Source organism: Agelaius phoeniceus, chromosome 1 (genome assembly GCF_051311805.1).
Source record: "Agelaius phoeniceus isolate bAgePho1 chromosome 1, bAgePho1.hap1, whole genome shotgun sequence".
In the NCBI taxonomy this organism is placed as follows: Eukaryota; Metazoa; Chordata; class Aves; order Passeriformes; family Icteridae; genus Agelaius; species Agelaius phoeniceus.
In genome coordinates this window covers 111,785,194-111,805,208 of record NC_135265.1, presented here as the reverse complement: position 1 = coordinate 111,805,208, position 20,015 = coordinate 111,785,194, and the positions used below count along the sequence as shown (strand labels likewise).

At 40.2% G+C, this 20,015-nt stretch overlaps 1 protein-coding gene across 5 annotated transcripts in view; it reads right to left on the bottom strand.

Moving 5' to 3' along the window:
• The window catches only part of MAPRE2 (microtubule associated protein RP/EB family member 2), a 97,309-nt gene that overhangs the window by 13,289 nt on the left and 64,005 nt on the right, over positions 1-20,015 (bottom strand). For all 5 annotated transcript variants that reach the window (XM_077185367.1, XM_054629155.2, XM_054629145.2 and 2 more), the window contains 2 exons: positions 11,502-11,647; positions 9,353-9,566 (listed from right to left, as the gene is read on the bottom strand). In XM_077185367.1, the coding sequence (XP_077041482.1) occupies positions 9,353-9,566; positions 11,502-11,647 (360 nt within the window). The remainder of the gene's footprint in view (positions 1-9,352; positions 9,567-11,501; positions 11,648-20,015) is intronic.

The following is a 20,015-nucleotide window of genomic DNA, read 5'->3' as shown; positions in this document are numbered from 1 at the left end:
GACAGTAGTTCATTGGAGGAGCTGGAAAGGGATGGGGAAGGAGAGCAGCAATGGGTTATTTAATCAAACTTAAGCTTTCCTGATTTAGTCACAGGCCTCCCTCTGTAGAAAGAATCTCCTCCCACCCCTATGGATAACTCTGTATTAACTGGGTCACCTAAAGCCAACAGAACACAAACAAACAACTTGATAATTCAGTTAGCATGTGTAAACATTTCTGTGCAAGACAGCCATCCTCCTTTTCTATGCTCTTTAATATAAGACAGATAAGGGGAGAAAAAAGCATGCTGGTGGGGTTTTTTTTGTGGTTTTGTTATGGGTTTTTTCCCTTTTGTTTTGTTTGGCTTGATAAAGTTGGGAAAATTCAGTGTTGTGTATATGTCTGAAATGAGACTTTTTTCACATCCTACTTAGACCAGCAAAGAATAAATCATTTGATGAAAATCGTTAATAATGCTAAGATCTTTTGCTGCTATTTTTCTTTATGAAATTGTCTAAACTTTACCATTCTGCCTTCAATGCTTTCAAGGTTCAGCCCATATTATAACTAAGTAAAAATCAGCTGGTTTAGAGCAGGATTGCTAAAATGTTCTCAAAGCCAGGAAAATAATTTTCATTTGGATTAGCAGATGAACAGAAGTAAACTAGTGTCAAAATATGCAATAAGAACACACACATGAAGTAAAATCACTTTGACTCTAGCATTCTAGTTGGGTCTCAAGTTATTTAATGACCAAAGCAGCAACATTTACTTCTTACTGTATTCTACAACTACAAGATGCAGGTTCAGGGTATCAACTGAAAAGTAAATGCTTTAAAGTTGGCACAGAGAGACCTAAGGAAAGAGCAGGCACAAACATTTGATCCCCAGGTATTCTCTCTAATTTGCAGCTGAGATGCCCTCCCAGAGCATGCTGAGCAAGCCTCATCCCCAGTGCCTGCAGCACTGACATTGGCATTGTGTTCTGCCCTCCTTTGAAAGCAACAAAGCCCTTTGGATTTCTACAGCAAAGTGCCACTAAGCTTTATAAAGTCCAGACAAATCAAAAGAAATCAACTTTTGCTCCACTGCTCAGGATCAGCTCTTAAATAACCACAATATTCCAATTTCAGCAACACAGATAAAAACCAGCTAACTAGTGACTAGGAAGTATCAGCAACAGCTGGATAGAGCTTAATTGCACCAGAGAATGCTCAGGGATTTCTAATTTAAAATATCCTGGAAGAAAAAAAAAAGCCTTACTGCACATTTATTCTAAAGCATTTGTTTCATAATCAGCCCAGAAGTAAGTAGCAGAAGCCTAATTTCATAAAATAATTAAAGGATGCTGGTTGGTAGAGTAATGCAAAGTACTTGAAACAGCCAGATATCTAAACAGAGACAAAAGATCTTGATAGACTTAATGACTTGGTGTTGAGCAATGGTTTTGCAGTCAATTAGTGCAATAACGGAATAACTCCTAATGCACTGCTCAGAGGGACTACATAACCCAAACAGTTTAAATTCTTTCCAACATAATTTCTTCCATAAAAATATTTATATATGACCATTTATACATTCTGAGAAAGCACAAAATTTTATACAGGTATTTTAGGTGAAAAGTATCCAATAATCATCTTTTTTTCCCTGATCAGTAAGGGAGAATTGCATTGTAATCTGCAACATAACAGTTTGCCATTATTAATTCCTCTTCAAGCTTACTGCTGATGTTCACAAAGACATGCAGGGAAAGGAACATCCCCATGCCCCAAAACATGCTGGCAGCCAAAAGACTGGAAAGCACTGTGGCAGAAAAGGATTTGGGGGACCTGGTGGACACTGAGCTGAGCATGAGCCAGCAGAGCACCCTTCCAGCAAGGAAGGCCAGCAGCCTCCTGGGCTGCCCTGGGAAGAGCACCATCAGCAGGCTGAGGGACGTGATGCTCCCCCTCTAGTCAGCACTGGAGAGGCACATGAGGAATGCTCAGCTCAGTTCAGGGCTCCCCAGGATGGGACAGAGAGAGTCCAACAATGGGCCACAAAGACTAAGGGATGGAGCACCTCACACACAAGCCAGGTCAGAAAGCTCTGTCTGTTCAGCCTGGAGAAGAGAGGCTTCAGGGGGATCTCATCTACACCAGGGAAGGTGCAAAGAAGGAAGGAAACAGGCTCCTTTCAGTGGTCCCCAAAGGATGGGAGGCAATGGGCACAAAATGAAACTCAAGAAATTCCATTTAAACATAAGAAAAAACTTCTTCATTCTGAGGGTTATCAAATACTGGAACAAACTGTCCAGAGAGCTTGAGGGGTTTCCAACCTTAGAGATACTCAAAATGTGACTGGATATGGTCCTGGGCAACCAGCTCAAGGTGACCCTGCTTTCAGCAGAACACTTTGACAGGATTATCTCAGAGGTGTCTTCCCACCTCCACTGTTCTGTGAGAACTTCTGTGACAGCATGCTCTGATTTTAGGTCAGTGCAGGGTCCCAGTTAGAATTTTTTTGTAAACAGTATTGCAGCTGTTTTAATTAGCACCTGGATAACTTTTTGTATCTGCCCACATAACACTAGCAGAGATAAGAAAAGTAAATTCACAATTGAAAGACAAATTATTCTGTTCTTTTACTGAATTAAGATGAGCCAGCTTTGAAATGCATTCGAGGTTTCCATCTGTGGTACTCCAGAAACAATTACTAGTTTTTTTGTTAAAAAAACCCCATAATTAAATGTATCCCACGCAGTTTCAGCTTCACTATTCTTTTTGCTAAATACCTAAGTTCTACAAACAGATGCAAACTTCTGCAACATAAAACAGAGGATGTTGGCACCATGCAGCTTTGGGTACAAAAAAGCTGTGCTGCAAATTCCAGTTCTCTTTACATCACAGGCACAGTCTTGTAACAAGAGACCTACTTAACGTTTAGAGAGAAATCTTCCTTGAAGCTATATGAGTAATTAGTATGCTGTTAAATATTTATGCAAAATTTCAAGGAAACACGTGCATGAATACAGTGTGGACGTGCATAAGGAGAGTGTGGAGAGCAATGGAAGCCCTAAGCAAGCACAAGACTTGGCTGAGCCCACACAACCACTGCTTCAGTGGAATTTGGGAATCACTCACTGTCTATTTTAGTCAAATTAAAGGATTTCATAAAATGAATATTCCTGACTCATACCACAGGAGAAAAACCAAACCCAACAAGAGGCCACAGTAATTTCTTCACAAGCTGAAGAAAAATTCTCCACCCGCTTAAACCAAGAGAGCGAGAACAGCAGATTAATTAATATTCACACACTCTTATTATTGTAGCTACACCAGGACACAAGCAAATGCTCAATTTAGGGACACTTAATGAAATAAGCAATGAAAAATGATACTTAATGGGAATTAAACGACCTCAGACAAAATCTGACTTAACTCTGAATTCCAACATGCTGCAGTGCAGCTGTCCTAATTATTTTGTGGCACTGCCTTCCCCTGGCTGGCAGGACACTTCTGTCCTCTCAGCTCCTCAAACTTTCACTGCTGCTGGTCCAGTACAGCCTGGTGAGCTCTGCATTCATCCTGTCTGCCACAGCTGGCAAAGAGAAGTGTGTATGAGTACTTGAAACTTTCACAATTTCAAGAGTGCTATCCAAGTAAGAAAATCCAATGGAAGCCACCTGTTAAATAAAAAATTTTACTGGGGGTCTGACTGCCTCAGTTTGTCCTTAATACAAGAGTTGATAGAAGGGAACTAACCAAAGCCTTTCCCATCACCCCCCATCAAAAATGAAGATTTTACTCTAGATTTAAAATAACCAATATTTATTTATTATTTAAAATAATCAACAGCTGAGTTCACTTCTCAGCTGAAACCTCTATTTGCAGTAGAAATATCTTTAAGTAGGCAAACATTTATCTTCAATAGATGGAACCATTCCATAGGCTTAACAGAAGAACACAATTTAAAATTTCAAGTGCTCTTAAAAACCTGTGTTTTCTAAAATCTCACTGTCTGCTTAGCTCTAAGAAGAAAGCAGTCTCAAAAGGAAAATCTGAAAAAAAAATCTACAAAGAAATGCATGTTGGAAAAGGAAAGAATGTGCAACATTTGTGTGACACAGACACTCAGACCACACCCATGGTACACTGAAAATTAAATTGCCATTTTCACCACTGCTTTTCCCAACACAATCATCTCTCTTGAAAAAAGGCCCTGGCTCATGCACTGCAAGCGCATTGCCTCCTGGTCTAAATTCTCGAGCTCAGTGGATTTAAAAATTAAATGCTCCTCATGCTGGCAGGGGAGATGTGTCTGTATTACAGCTGAGCCACTTTACCTCCCAGGCCGGCGCTGTCACTGCACATGCTGTTCCCCTCGCTTAGTACAATTCCTTGGCCTTGTATGAACTAGCGATGAAAACACTCTCCGTTTGTCACCCTGCAGCTCTTTCCATCTAGCTCTGCCACGTTGTCCTGCAGCACTGAACCACAGCGAGCAGAGATTGCCATTGCCAACACCTACTGCCTGCCACTGGGGAAAAAGGTAGCAAGTCTTGGTGGAAAGCAAAAAAAAAAAAGCATTAGGAGTTCTCCACTCTCCCAGGAGTTCTAATTGTATCACTAGCTGCTAAAATAAAGACCGGACTTGCTGAGTATTTTTATCCCTCAAAATTAATTTACAGCACATCTGTCACAGCAGGATATACTGTTTCCCTACAGAAAATCAGTATTCCTCTTGTGCAATTGGCTTTTCGATGGCACATTATATATAATGCATTCATGCACAAACAGTTCATTCTGCCCTGGTTATTTTCCCTGTCATAGCGTGAGTATTTTTAGCCCTCATGTGATCCTCCAGTATTTTCCAGCTCTGCTTTAGTCATCCTGCCCTCACTGAATATTTCAAACTAAAAAAAAATCTAACAGCCTTCAGATCTAAGAACCTCTCACAATTTTAGCTTGCATATAAATAATTAATTTTATTAAGCTGTCTTATACCCGTGCATTTTTGACACCCCCCACCCATACACTAGAGAGTGCTCCATGGAGATTTGCTCTGACATACAGGAATACTTACATAAGACACTAAGCTAAAATCCTGACAACCTGATCACTATTTTCAATTTTGATCAGATGAAGCCTTTTCCGCTATTTCCCGCAGGGAGCATTAGAACTGGCACAAACAACAGTGCCCTAATATTTTAATCCTGCACCACAATTTTGACTCTACATCTGTAGGCTGTTTACCACTGCATTAGAGCAGAGTGGAGGCTGTAGGAGATCGAAAGCTGGCTCAGGGCTGGCAGATGGCATCTAAAAGCAGCTGTGGTGCTGCTGCCAAGAACCTACAGCAGTGCCTTGTGCTGCTCCTTGAAGGAGGAAAAGACCCTCATTTCCCCACCTGGGAGCTGCAGTCACCTGGTGAACCCTTGCTGCTCCTGCTGTTTCTAGAAGCACCCTGTGGCACGTTACCAAAGCCATCCACCCACGGCACCACCGCCAGCTCGGCCACAAATCGGCTCTGTCCCTGAAGGAGGGGACAAGGCACTGTGAGGGTGGCACAGCAGATTAGTTGTGGGGACCTATTTATGCTTCCATTTCCGAGCTGCATTATCCTTGACCTGCGCTGACTCCCCAGCAGGATCATCTTTGGAATGGGAAGGGCTATGGCTGCTGGTCTGCCCACCAATTAACACAAAAACTAGTGCATTTTTACACTTCTCAACTTTTGCGTTCTTCTAAAAGTGTTTCTTTTTCAAATTAAATAAAGACTACACTCTGCATTTATAGAGATACAGGTTAATATCCATTTACAGGTACAGGAAGCAGCTACCTGATAGCAGGCATCCCTTCAAGCTTTAGAGTCTGATTAAAATATCAAAAATAATTTCAATTCATGCCAGTACCTTTCTGGATAAGTTTTCAGAGCAGCCTTTAAGGATCTGACCACTTGTTAACTCAAGGACATGTATCTTAGTCTACCTCTGAAAATACATTGTCAGAACAGTGTTATAAGGCAGTTATGAATAGTGAACAATAATCTCCTAAATCACTCAAGCCCAAAACTCTGTCAAAGGGCACTGGAAGAGTTACTCTACGGAGCAAAACCAATCACCTGAAATGCATATGAAACTGCCAGTAGCTAAAGTAAATTATTCCTTTAGAAATACATATATCTAATCAATTTAGAATAGGCATATTTTAAAGCCTGCCAAACCTCCAAATATGAATGAGTACCCATATATCTGCTTGCTCCTGACACCAAACAATAGATGTGTACATTCAGGTATGTCCACTGCACTTTGTTTAAAAACTTTTGGATTATGCTGAAAGATCTTCTGGGTTCCTTATTTTTTCTCATGAGTGCTACCTTTTGTTTTGTTAATGAACTGACCAGGCAGTACTACTAAAACTTCAAAGCTTCATTGATAAGGTAGAGCAAACCATACAAATTAATAATGGCACCAAGCTGTGTGGTGTGGTCACGTGCTGGAGGGAAGGGATGCCATCCAGAGGGACATTGACAGGCCTGAGAGGTGGGTCTGTGCAAACCTCATCAAGTTCAGCATGGCAAGTGCAAGGTCCTGCACCTGGGTTGGGGCAATCCCAGGCACAAATACAGGCTGGGTAGAGAATGGATTGAGACCAGCCCTGAGAAGAACTTGGGGGGTGTTGGTTGATGAGAAGCTTAGCCAGCAATGTGCACTTGCAGCCCAGAAGGCCAACAATATCCTGGGGTTTATATTATGGTTCCTATAGCAGCTGTAATGAATACTCCTTCCCTTCCAGCTAAGTGTGGAAGACAGAGGTACAGAAGCACATCTGTCATGGTAACTTCCCAGCTGCCCAGAACTTGCTCCTGCATCATCCCAATTTACTCCCAAACAGCAGGAGATGAGGCACACTCAAGTTTGCAGATGCATACAGAACTCCTCCCAGAGCATCAGTAAAGGCTCCCATTCCTTCCAATGTGCAGGTTCTGTGATGGGGTGAGGCAAGGCACAAAGGCACTGTACATCAGTGCCACAAAAACGTGCTCACCCAGAATTCAGTAAGTCCATGGAATGACTGGCACATAACTGAATTAGCTCTGTTCTGAAATGCAAGCAGCAAAGAAAGCTGGAACTCTCATTTCACCAAACATCATGTAATATCCATACCCCACCATCCTCAGCTCAGAAATTAAACTAGTGTCCAGCATGTCATAATTCTGGACAATATTTAGGTTAATAATGAAGGATGTTTTCCATGAAAAAGCTAACTCTCACAGCCACAGGATCTTATCAAGACTCATCACACTATCTCAGTTGTACAATTCCATACAAAGGCTGGGAAGGCACAGGACATGCTCTTCATACAACCAACAACACAACGTGACATTACTGCATTATCCTCCACATCAGCTGGCTGGTTCCACTCCAGTAGCTATTCAATTTCTGTAGGATTGTCACCTGCACAGCTTTAGTTTGGATGACATATTTGTGACTTTGAGAAGAACAGACCATCTGTAGGAAGAATTAACAAGCACAGTAAAGTCTGTGTTTAATAAAAATGTCTTTTCCAATTTCTGAATTGGACAACATCTTGACATTAGCACTTGAGTTTTCTGTTTCCAAAGGGAGTGCAAGACATGACATGGGAAATTGGAACGTGCCAGACCCTGAAATTCAGAAGTTTAGGCATAAGAGGGTGCAAAATAAAGATGTAAAGAAGCTTTAGAAGCCCAGAGTAACACTGCCTGCTATTAGGTGCCCTATTTCCTGGAAGCACTAATGAGCTGAGGGCAGCTGGCCAAGTATGCCCCACTCTGACGTCAGAAGTGATCAGAGCAGAACACTGAAATCTGGGTAGGATTCCAGAGCACAAGGCAGCCTAAAAGTGAGGGTGATTCATGCTTCACACCTGCCCCTGCTTTTGTGAGTACTGCTGCATATCCAAGCCCATGTGAGGACAGGTCACAGGTTTAAAATCAACTAAATATTAATCCTTATTTGAGGAATGGGTTAGCATAAACCCAGGACAAACCAATGAAGGAATTAGGTGTATGTGCATGTGTATTTCCATATGCACAAACCTATGTCCAGTAATACTTTTTTAGTGACTATTTCTTTTTCTTAAATATTAGCTCGTCTCCACTTAATTCTCAGTTAACAAAACCAGCATCTGCTTAGTGACTAGTCATAGCCACATTACATAAACACCAAAGATCAGGTTTACTCCTTTGGCCTGTTCCAGAAACACTGCTGTGATTTAACCCCAGCAGACAGCTGAGCCCCCGTAGCTGATGGCTCACTGTCCCCTGCAGTGAGATGGGGGAGAAACTCAGGAGGGGAAATGTGAGAAAATTCATGGGTTGAGATAAAGACAGTTTATTAGGTAAAACAAAATCCATGCCAACAATTCATTCACCACTTCCCATGGGCAGGCAGGAATTAACCTACCTCCAGGAAAGCCTGACCATCACCCATAATGGTGATTTGGCAAGACAAATGCTGTAACTCTCAACATCCCTCCCCACCCTTCTCCTTATTCCTCCAGCTTTTCTGGCTAAGCACAATGCCATGTGGTATGGATTATCTGTGCAGTCTATTGGGGTCAGCTGTCCTGGCTGTGTCCCCTCCAAATTTCTGGGGCACCCCCAGCCTGTTTGTTGGCAAGGCAATGTGAGAAAGCCTGGACTCTGTGTAAGTACTGATTAGCAATAATTAAAACATCCATGACTTATCAACACTGTTTTGGTTTTAAATTCAAAATTTAGCACCAACCTCCTCTGAAGAGTCATCTTTATCCTAGCAAAACCCAACACAAGCACAAAATAAAAAATTAGAAGACTGAGGTATCTTTGTGAAAGAGCAAAAGCTATATGTTTTTCAGTTAGGAGGACTAGCATACCCGAACAATAAGCACACATAAACCCAAAAATAACTTAATTTTTGTTCTTCTGGCCAGCCCTTAAGATTTGTAAACATTTTAGTCACCATAAAAATTAAAAAAAAAATCAGCCTGTGCAAGCATTTTCCTATAAAGGTGGAAGTGTGAAAGAGGAACACACTCCATTTAATGTTCTTGAATACACTTGCACATACCACATTCAGCAACAGGATTGTTAAGAGCCTTTGTCTCCACCACCAGATATTACCAGAGTCCATGTCATTTACATGGAGGGAGTGCAGTGGAGGACACCCTATGCTCAGTAGGGCTGGGCCAAACTAGAGCACACAAGATGTTAACCTTCTGCTGTCTCAAGATGCTAAGCCCATGATAAGGCAGAAAGAATGGCACAACCACCCAAGGAAATAATTTTAAACTAGTATGTAGGTAGAGTGGATCACAGTTTATAATTGTGTTCAGAGAGAGAAATGGAATTCCTTAAGAGGTAAAATACCTGCAGTTGGAGAGTTTGCATGGTGAGACTTTTTGGGCAGGTTAAAGATCTGTTCACCAGGATCTGGTGGAGGAAGAGCATCTTGGCCTTGTCGAGCTTCCACAGGATCATACTCCTTCCCATCATAGTTAGCATCAAAGAACTTCTTAAACCATTGAATGAAATCTAAGTTGTCTTGGAAGCGCCCTTTGACCAGTTTTTCCACAGGAATTACCTAAAACGTAGATATTAACATCCAATATTACATCACTGCTGGTTTTTTTAAAATATAAAAATTATATATACACACTTATTTGATAAAAATCTACTAACTGCACCAACAAAGAAACCTCTGCCATTGTTTTACTCCTAAAAGAAAGGGGCAATTTGCAAGTGCTCTTAAAAAATGAAAACAAAACCCAGTGAGACCCAGCCTTTGAAGTAGCAATACATAGGGTGTATGTAAGCTTTTATAGCTATGGTTCCACAGAAGTAGCTCCTTACATCCCATGGGTACATCCCATGATGAATGACACTGTCCTGGGACTAACACTATATTCAGCCAACTAGGGATTTCTGGTTTTAATGGACATGGTACAGTTTGACATACTACAAACAAACAATTCTTCAAAAACTCCAGACAGATGTTCCTTTCTCTCTGTCCTACTGTTTGAACTACAAAGCCCAGCAGCTTTTCCAAGACACGCTAAAGTTCAAACCAACCTACATTTTGGTAGCACATGGTCGTCATATGAACCAAGCCTGAGGTTTTAACCTTGTAATTTCTTTCTGTTCCACATATACCTATACATAGAACAGTTTGTGGACATGCAGAAGTTGACTTAAATGCCTTATAAAGTTCTACTAAAAGAAAGGCAAGGCTATGAGGATGTCTCAATATCAATATCTTAGAAATTTTTCATAGACATGAATCCTCCAAAAGGTGTCTTCAGCCAATATCAGAGTGCTCAAGGCTTCTAGACACTGTGGGCAGACATGGTCTACAACTGCAGAAAAGCTGCCCTGCTTTGCTTAATTCAAGCAGCTGATTAAACAGCCAAGTTAGGCGGACCTCAATGCCTCTTGAATGTTAGGAATCTTCAGCTGGAAAAGGGTTTTCATTTTCTTCTTCAGGATTAAGCCAACTGTACAGCATTTTATAAATCTATGACGCTTCTGCAAGAATTGACATTGCATTTTGCATGTCTTTTCAGGTTGTTCCATTTGTATCTCAACTCTGCATTAAAAAGGCATGATAAATTTGCTCTCTACTGGAAAATTGACTACATTAGTCTTCCCAGTGTTTCACTAGCAAATCACACTGTAAATAGTAAAGTATCCATAACATTTCATGAAACAATGAGTGTTTTCCAGTTCTTTGTAGAAGTCTTAAGGCACTTTCTGTTATGACTGTTTAAATTGCAGAATAAGGCAACACTAAAAGCCAGAGCAGAACCTTAAAAGGGTAAACAGGTAGTGCATCAGTGTAAAATTATAAGCATGATAACATAACTTCCATTATTCATTTTTATCAACACAGTAATTTATATTGGTGAGTCTGTCAAACTCTCACATTCAAGCATAAACCAAATCCCTTAAGCCTGAACAAGCATTTTCTCAGAGGTTTCCATTCTTAACTTTACAAGATCACATGTGCTACCCATCTCTTCGATCACCGGGTAAATTATTCCAGCTTTTGAATAATTTAAATTCCTCAAACCCTGCTTTGGACAAAAGAAATGGAATACTTGTAAGAACAGCATATTTTCAAATATGTTTTGTTGGAAATTTAGGTCACCAATAATTGTATTTATCAAAAAATGAAGATTCACTGATGACAAGGAATTTCCAACACATGGAATTTTATCAAAGGGTCTCTGGTATTAAGATACAATGAGTTAGATGGCACAACTCCTCAGCAGACATGTGGACTCAATTTTCAATTTGTACCTAAATGAAGCCAAACGCTAAACTTCTCCCTTCACGCCCAAATACCCTTTTCAGATGATGAAAGGTCAAGAACATTTATTGCAATTCTAGTTCTTCATCCAAAAGTTGAAAAAGTGCATTTTCAAGTATTTTGAAGTTTGTTTCCCCTATTTATCAATTTACACAATTCATGTAAGTTTTGAAACATGTAGCGTTCAAAATATAAATAGAGAATTCCTACCTTATCCACATTCATTCTTTTAAATGACGCCTGCAGAAGTTTGAAGTTGTGAATGTACTCATGCTCCAGCTTTGCTTGAAACTTTACTTTCTTCAAGCTAATGCACCCTGGGAACAACATGTCCATGAACTGGCAGTAAGCTGCTCCTACAATGAGAGAATGCATTGACGTTAATCCAGATGCACCCAGCTAAGACCAAATGGTGTTTAATGTCATTAGCAGAAAGCAACAGTGCTGAATAAGCCCCTGCTGTAATTCAGCCTCACACTATGCACCCAAGACCTACTTATCTAATGTACATTGAGCAGTGGCATGCTCAAGTGGCTCTTTCCCACTCAGTCTGGATCCACAATGTGCTGCCATGAGCATCTGAGGAATCACCTCAACTAATGCAAAGTGAAATGGATGTTCTTGGAGTCCCCATACACAGCAGGACTGTCCATACAATGAGAAGATAACAGTGAAAATGAAAATCTCTTAATAAGCTTCCTCAATCCCCACAGTCCCCTGAATTCAAACAAGCCAGGATCATCTTTCTTCTGGCCCTTGTATCCAAATGCCAAGCAAATCCAATGCAGTTATTTAAGATTATATCCAACCACGATTAAAAAAAAAAAAAAAAAAGTACAAGGCTCCAGCTTGTTAAAACACACTAGTCAGGTCCCACCCTTCTGCAACATCCTTACCGATTTTCATTTCTTGAGAAAAGCATTTAAATAAGCAGGTTTTAGCATAGTCCACCCATAGCTTTCAAGGCCGGGCTAACAGCTTTAGTTCTCTCTCAGCCAGCTTCCTAAGTTCAACTTTGAGAGCTCTCTGAACTTACAGACAGTAGGGGTGTGTGTGTATAACTAATCCAGAGCAAAGATATGGAAAAATTTCTAACCAGCATCCTGAGGATGGCTAACAGAGACAGCATTTCTTGTATGCAGGGAGCTTCCTCCTACAGCATCATGCTACTGTCATTTGCAAAACCTTTAGTGCTGACACACTCAAGTGTTTAGAAATCAAGATGAAAATATTTAAGTAAATCAGAGGAAAAGCAATTTTCTTTCTTCTTCAGAAGATTTTTCTACAAAATACTTTATACTTGGCAAAGATTCAGTGATGTCCACACAGGAGTGTAGAGGGTGCAGCCTCTGTGCTTGAGCATCAGGGCAGGGAAGTGATTGCCTGATTACCCCTGACAAGTTAAATTTCACTTCCACAAAAAAGACTGTTGTGCTTTTAGTGCCCCTTAGTTTTGACCAAAAAGTGTCCAGATCTCACCTTACAGTTCAGCCCACTATCAACAATGATTTTTTATCACAAATATTTCTGAGTGTTCACAGAGAAACCAAGGTAACAAAGCAGACACCTGGCTTGCCCAGTTTTACAGGAGAGTCAACAATAACTTGAACTTAAGGTCATTTTTCTCCGTGGGTATGTGTATGTTTTGACACAACCAACTTCATGCACGAGATGGTTCTCATTCTCTGTATCCAGCCAGCCATCACACAAAGGGTTACCGAGATCATCACTTCCCAAACAGAAAAAGAGCTTAAGAGAAGAGTCCAAAAACGTTCTCTGAAATAGCAACACAAATTTTGCTAAGGGACTTACCAAGATCCAGCTGTAGTGCTGAAAACCACTGCCATTTAAAAAAATAATCTGTTCACATTGCCTAGCTTTGTGGAGAAAATGGTTATTAAAAAAACTCATTTTCCAAGGACACCTTGTGCTTAGCTGTTTGCAATGGTCTTGATATGATTAGGAATCAAAGTAAAATATTCCCTAAAGGGAAAGGCACCTTCTGGCAAGTTGCAAGCATCAGATGACAAATTTGCATCTTCTTACAGAAAACTTTATAAACACAATTAGCTATTCAAAACTCATCCTTAGCAAGAGAACTTGTAAATACATGGCAATGGAAAAAATACATTACAGTTAAAAGCATAGATATACAGATAATGCATAGCTTGAGTACACTTATTTTTGTTTAATTTAATGCAAAAGGATTATTATGCAATCATTTAATATTATAAATTGAATTTGTTCCTAACTCTGTCCTTTCATCCTCCCCATACCCCAATTATAAGCTTTACTCTGATATCTAAGTAATTGCCTGGAGGCCCTAAAAATGCACTGCACAACCTTTCATCTAGATCCTTTTAGAAAACTAGAAACCCAAAGTGTTCACATGAGATTTTTCTCCTTCTGCTGGTAATGCAAATTCCTTCTGCATGCCTTTAGACAGTCTCTCTCTAGTTAGGGTATTTCCTTGTGCTTTCTCTGCTGGCAGCTGTTTCTGTACCTTTGCCAGCCAGGAGGTGGTCCTGGGTCTGCACAGCACTGGAGGGCAGAAAACACTGGACTGCATCCACCTGGCAGCAGGAGCTGTTCTCTGACACAACACTGGAGTGGCTGCTGGGCTGTCTCCCCAACAGGAGGATTTCATTGCACTGGCAAATACACTTCATTAAAATACTCCTTCCTCAAGTACAGAGGCAACAAACAAACATGGATTGAACTAAACACTGAGCTACAAAGAAAGGAAATTCCTCCCGACTCCAAAAAGCCAGAAACCTGCCTACCCCACCAATAGGAGAAAGTAAAAATATCATTACAGTCAGCTGGGGCCACTTGCTTTTGGACATCGAGGTTATGTATGTATTTAATTTTATATATATATAAAAAATATATTATACTAGTATACTATAAATAAACACTGGTGTTTATAAATAATTTAAAATTTTACCCCCTAAAGCTTGTAGCTGTCAGATTACATTTAAATGGGAAACACCAGTGCAGCAGAATGGGGACACTACTGTCTACACTGCCCATGGCTGAGATTTCCTGGAGGCAGCAGAAAGGGGAGCCCCACTTAAGTGATGTGAGACTGCAAAGCCTTTACCTTTCAGCCACAGCATATCTGTGTGCTCCTCTGCATATGGGACAGCTCTTTAGGCCTATCCAATGTACTACACAACTGATGTTTCAATGCAGGTGCATGAGAAAAGAATCTTTTTCATGGAATACAAAGAATATGACAGTAGAGATAATGACATTATGGCTTGTGACATACCTCTTGCATAATTTACACAAACAAAAGAATTCTTATGCTACTGTGTTTTATTCAGTACTAAAAAACTTCCCTACGTTTTCTGAAAAAAAACCAAACCAAACAACAAACCAAAACCCCAACAATCCCCCCACACCCCAAAAAACCAACCAAAAAACCCCCCAAACCTAAATCTTCTCAAATGTGTACAGGGAAGTTGAAAACACACTGCCAGAATAACTCTCACAATAAATCTATCTTTCTGACTGAAAAACTTCTATATGCATAAACATGCACATACACACATACAAAAAGAAATAATTTGACATCTACTCAAATGAAAGATGAAAAGTACAGCTGGTGGCACTGCAGAAGAGGGATCAATGTTAAAAACCTCTAATCCTTTATTAGCTAACAAGCAATTTAGAATCACTGGCTAAAAATCCTTTTGTGTTTTGATCTAGAATATTGATGCAGCCATTAGTTACACAAGATATTCACTTGTGCAGACTCTGAAATGAGCCTGCAAATGTGGCTGTGCTGAAATCACCCCCAGCAGTTGCTATTTTTAGCCCCATTAGTGAGCAGAAAGAGCCCAGCAGCATCAGGGCTTTGCAGGTGTTTCCTGGGCATCCCAGGCTTGGGGCAGAGCAGGCAGCAAGTGGAGGGAGGGCATTGCATCCACCAGGCTGGGCAAGCAGCTGCCAGAGGAGGGGAAGAGATGCCAGGACAGAATTCAGACACAAAAGAACAAACTCAGAATTGAAAAGGTGGTTATTTAAAACTATTAAAATTCAAGAATTTTGCCACATGCAGTGGTAAAGCAGAAAATTGCTACCAAATTTATAAAAACTGAGTATCTTACAGGATTTTCAGAGTTGTAGACAATTTTTCACTAGTCCCTTGCAGTAAGCAATGCTGAACTAATTTTAGCTTTTGTCCTGTATGTCTTCTTCCCTGCTTCTGTGTTTCTTTCCCCACACTGTCCATGCTGACTTAGATTGCTCTGAAGCATATGCACTCTGCATCATTAGAGATTTTCAGTTTTTCTCCTCTCCTTCACCATCTGGAGGCTAATGAATCCACAAATGCAAAGAAGTATTTTCTTTATTATCAAAAATACTTCTGCTCCTCACTATTTAAATCAAAAGGAAATTAAAAGAGGTAACAATGAAGACAAGAGAATCCTGTTTGCAACCAGTTTTTACCACTCAGTAAACTTCCTGGATTTCTGACTAGAGATCTGAAACCAAGATTAGATGCTTTAGCATTGATGTTTATCTATTTATAAATTAAAAGGAAAACTTTATTTTCAAACAGACTGCTTTTAATATACTATAGTTAGAAGTTATTATACTAATAAAATATTTAGTAGAAACACTATGAATATAAGCAGGTATAAATATAAGCCAATATGTTTGTGCCCTACACAAATTAGGTCAATCCTTCAAATCTAATGTCAAAGGACTGTCCCTCACTGCTCCTCCCTGAATCCCTGTAGTGTGTGGGAGTAAGATCCCAGAAAAGGATATAAAACCACACCAGCCAACGTGGAAAACAAAGGGCCCATGAAAAGACAGGGCCTTGCTGGGGCAGGAGGGGGAGGCTGATTTTTTAAAATTCTGATACTCAAACCACAGCAAACAGAGCTAAGTTCTACACTGTAAATTTGGTATAAATGTTTAGTATTAGCTTTGTTCAACAACTGCATAGAAATCAAGTTTAAACTTTTTAACCAGGCCTCAGTTTGATTTTCATACACTCACTTTTTGAAAAATTCCATTTGGGAAAAAGGCTGACTGCACTTTTTTCTGTAACAAAATTAGTTTGTTTGCTTTAATGAAATATTTAGATAATACAAAAACACATATCCAGTCATGTTAGATACAAACTCCTTCAAATTATTCATTCTCTCCAAAGCTGCAACCACCTGATCATGCATTTGGAAAATACAGGATGATTTGTGTATGAATTAGTCATCAGCACTTCAGCTCACAGTGGTTGCTTGCACTGATGGAAAGCTGCACACACCCTGTATTTCTGTTGCTGGGACAACAGCAACAATGAAAAAAAAAGCAGTGACTTGCAAGGAGCACGTGTGACTTAATAGTTTGGTAAGAAAGGGAGAGAAAAACTCACAAATTCCAGCAATCATTGTTTACAGTACAGCAGCACTTAGGGCTGGTCTTTTAGCTTAGGCTTTCTAGAATTGCTTCCTCAGCAGTGATGTTTAGGTAAGCACACAGCAGTAGGTTTTCAACTCAAGTATCAGAGCATACATTTTCATTTGGATTTCAAATATGGGTGTTCTGGTATGCAATTCAAAGGTTGTTTTAAAAACTGGGCAATGAAGCTGGTGAAGGGTCTGGAGCAAAACCCTTATGAGGAGCAGCTGAAGGAGCTGGGATTATTTAGCTTGTGGGGGAACCTTCTTGCTGCCTACAACTGCCTGAAAGGAGGCTGTAGACAGGTGGGGGTCAGTCTCTTCTCCCAAGTAACAGAACAAAAGGAAACAGCCTCAAGCTGTGGCAGGGGAGGTTTAGATTGGGTATTAGAAAAAATGTCTTCCCAGAGAGGGTTGCCAAACATTGGAACAGGCTGCCCAGGGAAGTGATGGACTCACCATCCCTTGGAGGTATTTAGAAGTTATGCAGATGTGGCTCTTAGTGACATGGTTTAGTGGTGGACTTGGCAGTTGGACTCCATGGTCTTTACAGTTTTTCCCAACATAAATTATTCTATGACTCCATGTCTGTGAGCATAATGTTATGTTACATACAGCCATGTGTTTAAGAAACAGAACACCTTATCTTGAGCTCTCCACTGGAGAGACCACAGTCTTCAAATTCCTCTTTGCATTTCCAGCAGCACCTATATGACCTAGCATGTAGGTCAACATAATTTTATTTCTCCAGTTAACACACCCTCCACTGCCCCCCCCCTCCCCACACCTTCACTACAATTTTAAAAGTTTTTTAAAAGTTTCAGCCCATTTCCCAGTGAATGTTCAAGATCACATCAATTTACCACCTACTTAGTTGTAGAGAAGCAAATTTTTATGGGGCTGTGCATCAGTGAAGCCACTCTGGCCCAGCTTCACCTTTCCCAGCAACAGTCCTGGGAGGGCACTTAAAAAGCCCTAAAAGTGATGCAGATTAGAGTGCAGCCCTGCCTTCCTGCTCACAGTTGCATGAGCACAGCTGCCTCAAAGAGGGCAGGGTGAGTGCCTGCACACAGATGGGAGCTCCAGAAAGCAGTGCTGCTACCACAGGACACAGCCTAAAAGAACTATGCACCTCCTGCCAGCCTTACCAACAGCCCCTGAGATCATGTGCACCCAAATAACATCTGCTTCCAAAAGTCCTGCTCCACACAGGTAGGGCACGTGTGTGACGTAATCCAGAATATCCACTGATCATTCTAAATAATGGATATTGGAGGGAGGTTTTCCTGTGTTAACTTGCATTCTCTTTTTCTTAAATATGTAAATCATTAAGCTGCTCATAAATTATACACAGCAGAGTTTTTAGTACTTAAATTTTTGGCAATAATTTATTTTGGAATTCATTAATTTTTAAACACAAAGATCAGAACAATTTCAGAAAACACAGTTCCCATTTAACTTAAAATAGCTGCGTAACTCATCATGCCTAAAGAAAGTACCAAAAAAATCTAACAAGCTCTTTAAACCAGAGGGAAATCAAGCAACTGACTGCAAGTGAGTGCTATGAGTAATTAAATAATTACTTTTAAAAAGCAAAAACCTTGTTCAAGTTCTATTCCTCCTAAATTCTTAATGAGTGACATTAAAAAAAAAAATTATTGGCTGGGAATCTCATGATACTGCTTTTCAAGTGTCCTCAGAAAGTTTTGGAAATTATTTAAATCCCATCATTAACATTCATAGTATCCCTCTAATCCTAAATATCATATGGAAGATATCAGAGAGTCATTGACACTGAGTATGCTCTGTGTTGCATGACCTCAGGACAACATGCCAGTTCCTTGAAACATGCCTCGGTTACAGAGCACAAATGAGATCAAGCCATGTTTTAATCATGTTCCTAAGTTGTGCTAGAGACCCAAGCTCTGCAAGGCTGCCAACTGGGAAAAAACCAAAACCACCAACATGGAAACATGCTTTGGCTTCTTGGGCACACTGGGCTGTAGAGGAATGCTTGCATCAAATGCTCCAAAAGGGCCCTATAAGGCAGATTTTAGCAATAAGCATATAGGAAGTTATGGGTTAATATAGGCAGTGAACAAAATACATGTTCTGAGACATGGAAACACAAATCCTACACAGCTAACCCCCAGAATAAAATCTGAAAATGCCAAACCACATGCTTTCTTTATAATAGAGCCATTTATTAAAAGCAAGGAAAAAACAACCCTGCATTCAATCCTTGATCCTTGCATACAAATCCTCGAAGACAGAAGGTCTGCATGCACTGGGGGCCTGACAATTTGCAAGTTTATAATTCTACTGAGAATTTTCAAATACAGGAAGTGGGGAGAGTCTGTATCTCCTTAATCTCATAGAATCACAGAAGTATAGCTAAGTCAAAAATAATACCAAAAAATTATAAATGTGGCTCCAGGCCACATTTTCCTTTCTATCCATTTACCATTTCCTTGACATTATACAGCTTGTAGACATGGTGTTATTTCTTTTTAATTCATATACAAGCCTTCTATAATCGCCTGCCTGACTCTTATTTTGAATATACTCTCATGTAACACTCTCACAGTCATGAAAAGCCCTGCAACACATACACTTGGTATTCCTTAGAGATGAAAAACAGCCTTACTAAAGAAAATTCAGCTATAAGCTGCTTAGTCAGAATTCTTTCTAAGAAACCACTGTGTATTCCTTAAAAAACAGCATGACTCTTAAGAAACAACCAATGTCATACTTCATATGAAACTCTTGTTCCCCAAACCTATGGGTTTTGCACATGGGATCCTACGACATTACATCCTCTCAATTGTTCTCTATAATATTTAATTTATGTATCAAATGAAATGCTCTCTCTAAAGCCAATCTAAAGGGAATGCACTGTGCCTTCTATTAAAACCATGGTTTATAAATTTCATGTTCAGGTAAAACAATTTTGCAGGAAATCAAACCCAGAGTCCAAAGACTGACAATATGACACATGTCTAAAGCAAAAAGAATTGTATTGAGATGCTTGGAGAGATTTTCCCTGTTCAGTTGTCAAAATTAAATTACCAGAGGAGCTGCAGACTGAAGCAAGACTCTCCAGGGCTGCACCCATCCATAACCTGGCTCTCTTGGCACGTCACTACCACAGCAGGCATTCAGAAAGCTCAGGGGACACTGCACTTTGCTCGGCCTACTTAGCAGAGACAAAAACCACATCTAAGACTCCCAAAGAATACAAATACTTTATGACTAAGCCAACCTCTTCCTTTGCTGCTCCTCATCCTAGAAGCTCTGTTCCTCTAAGTGG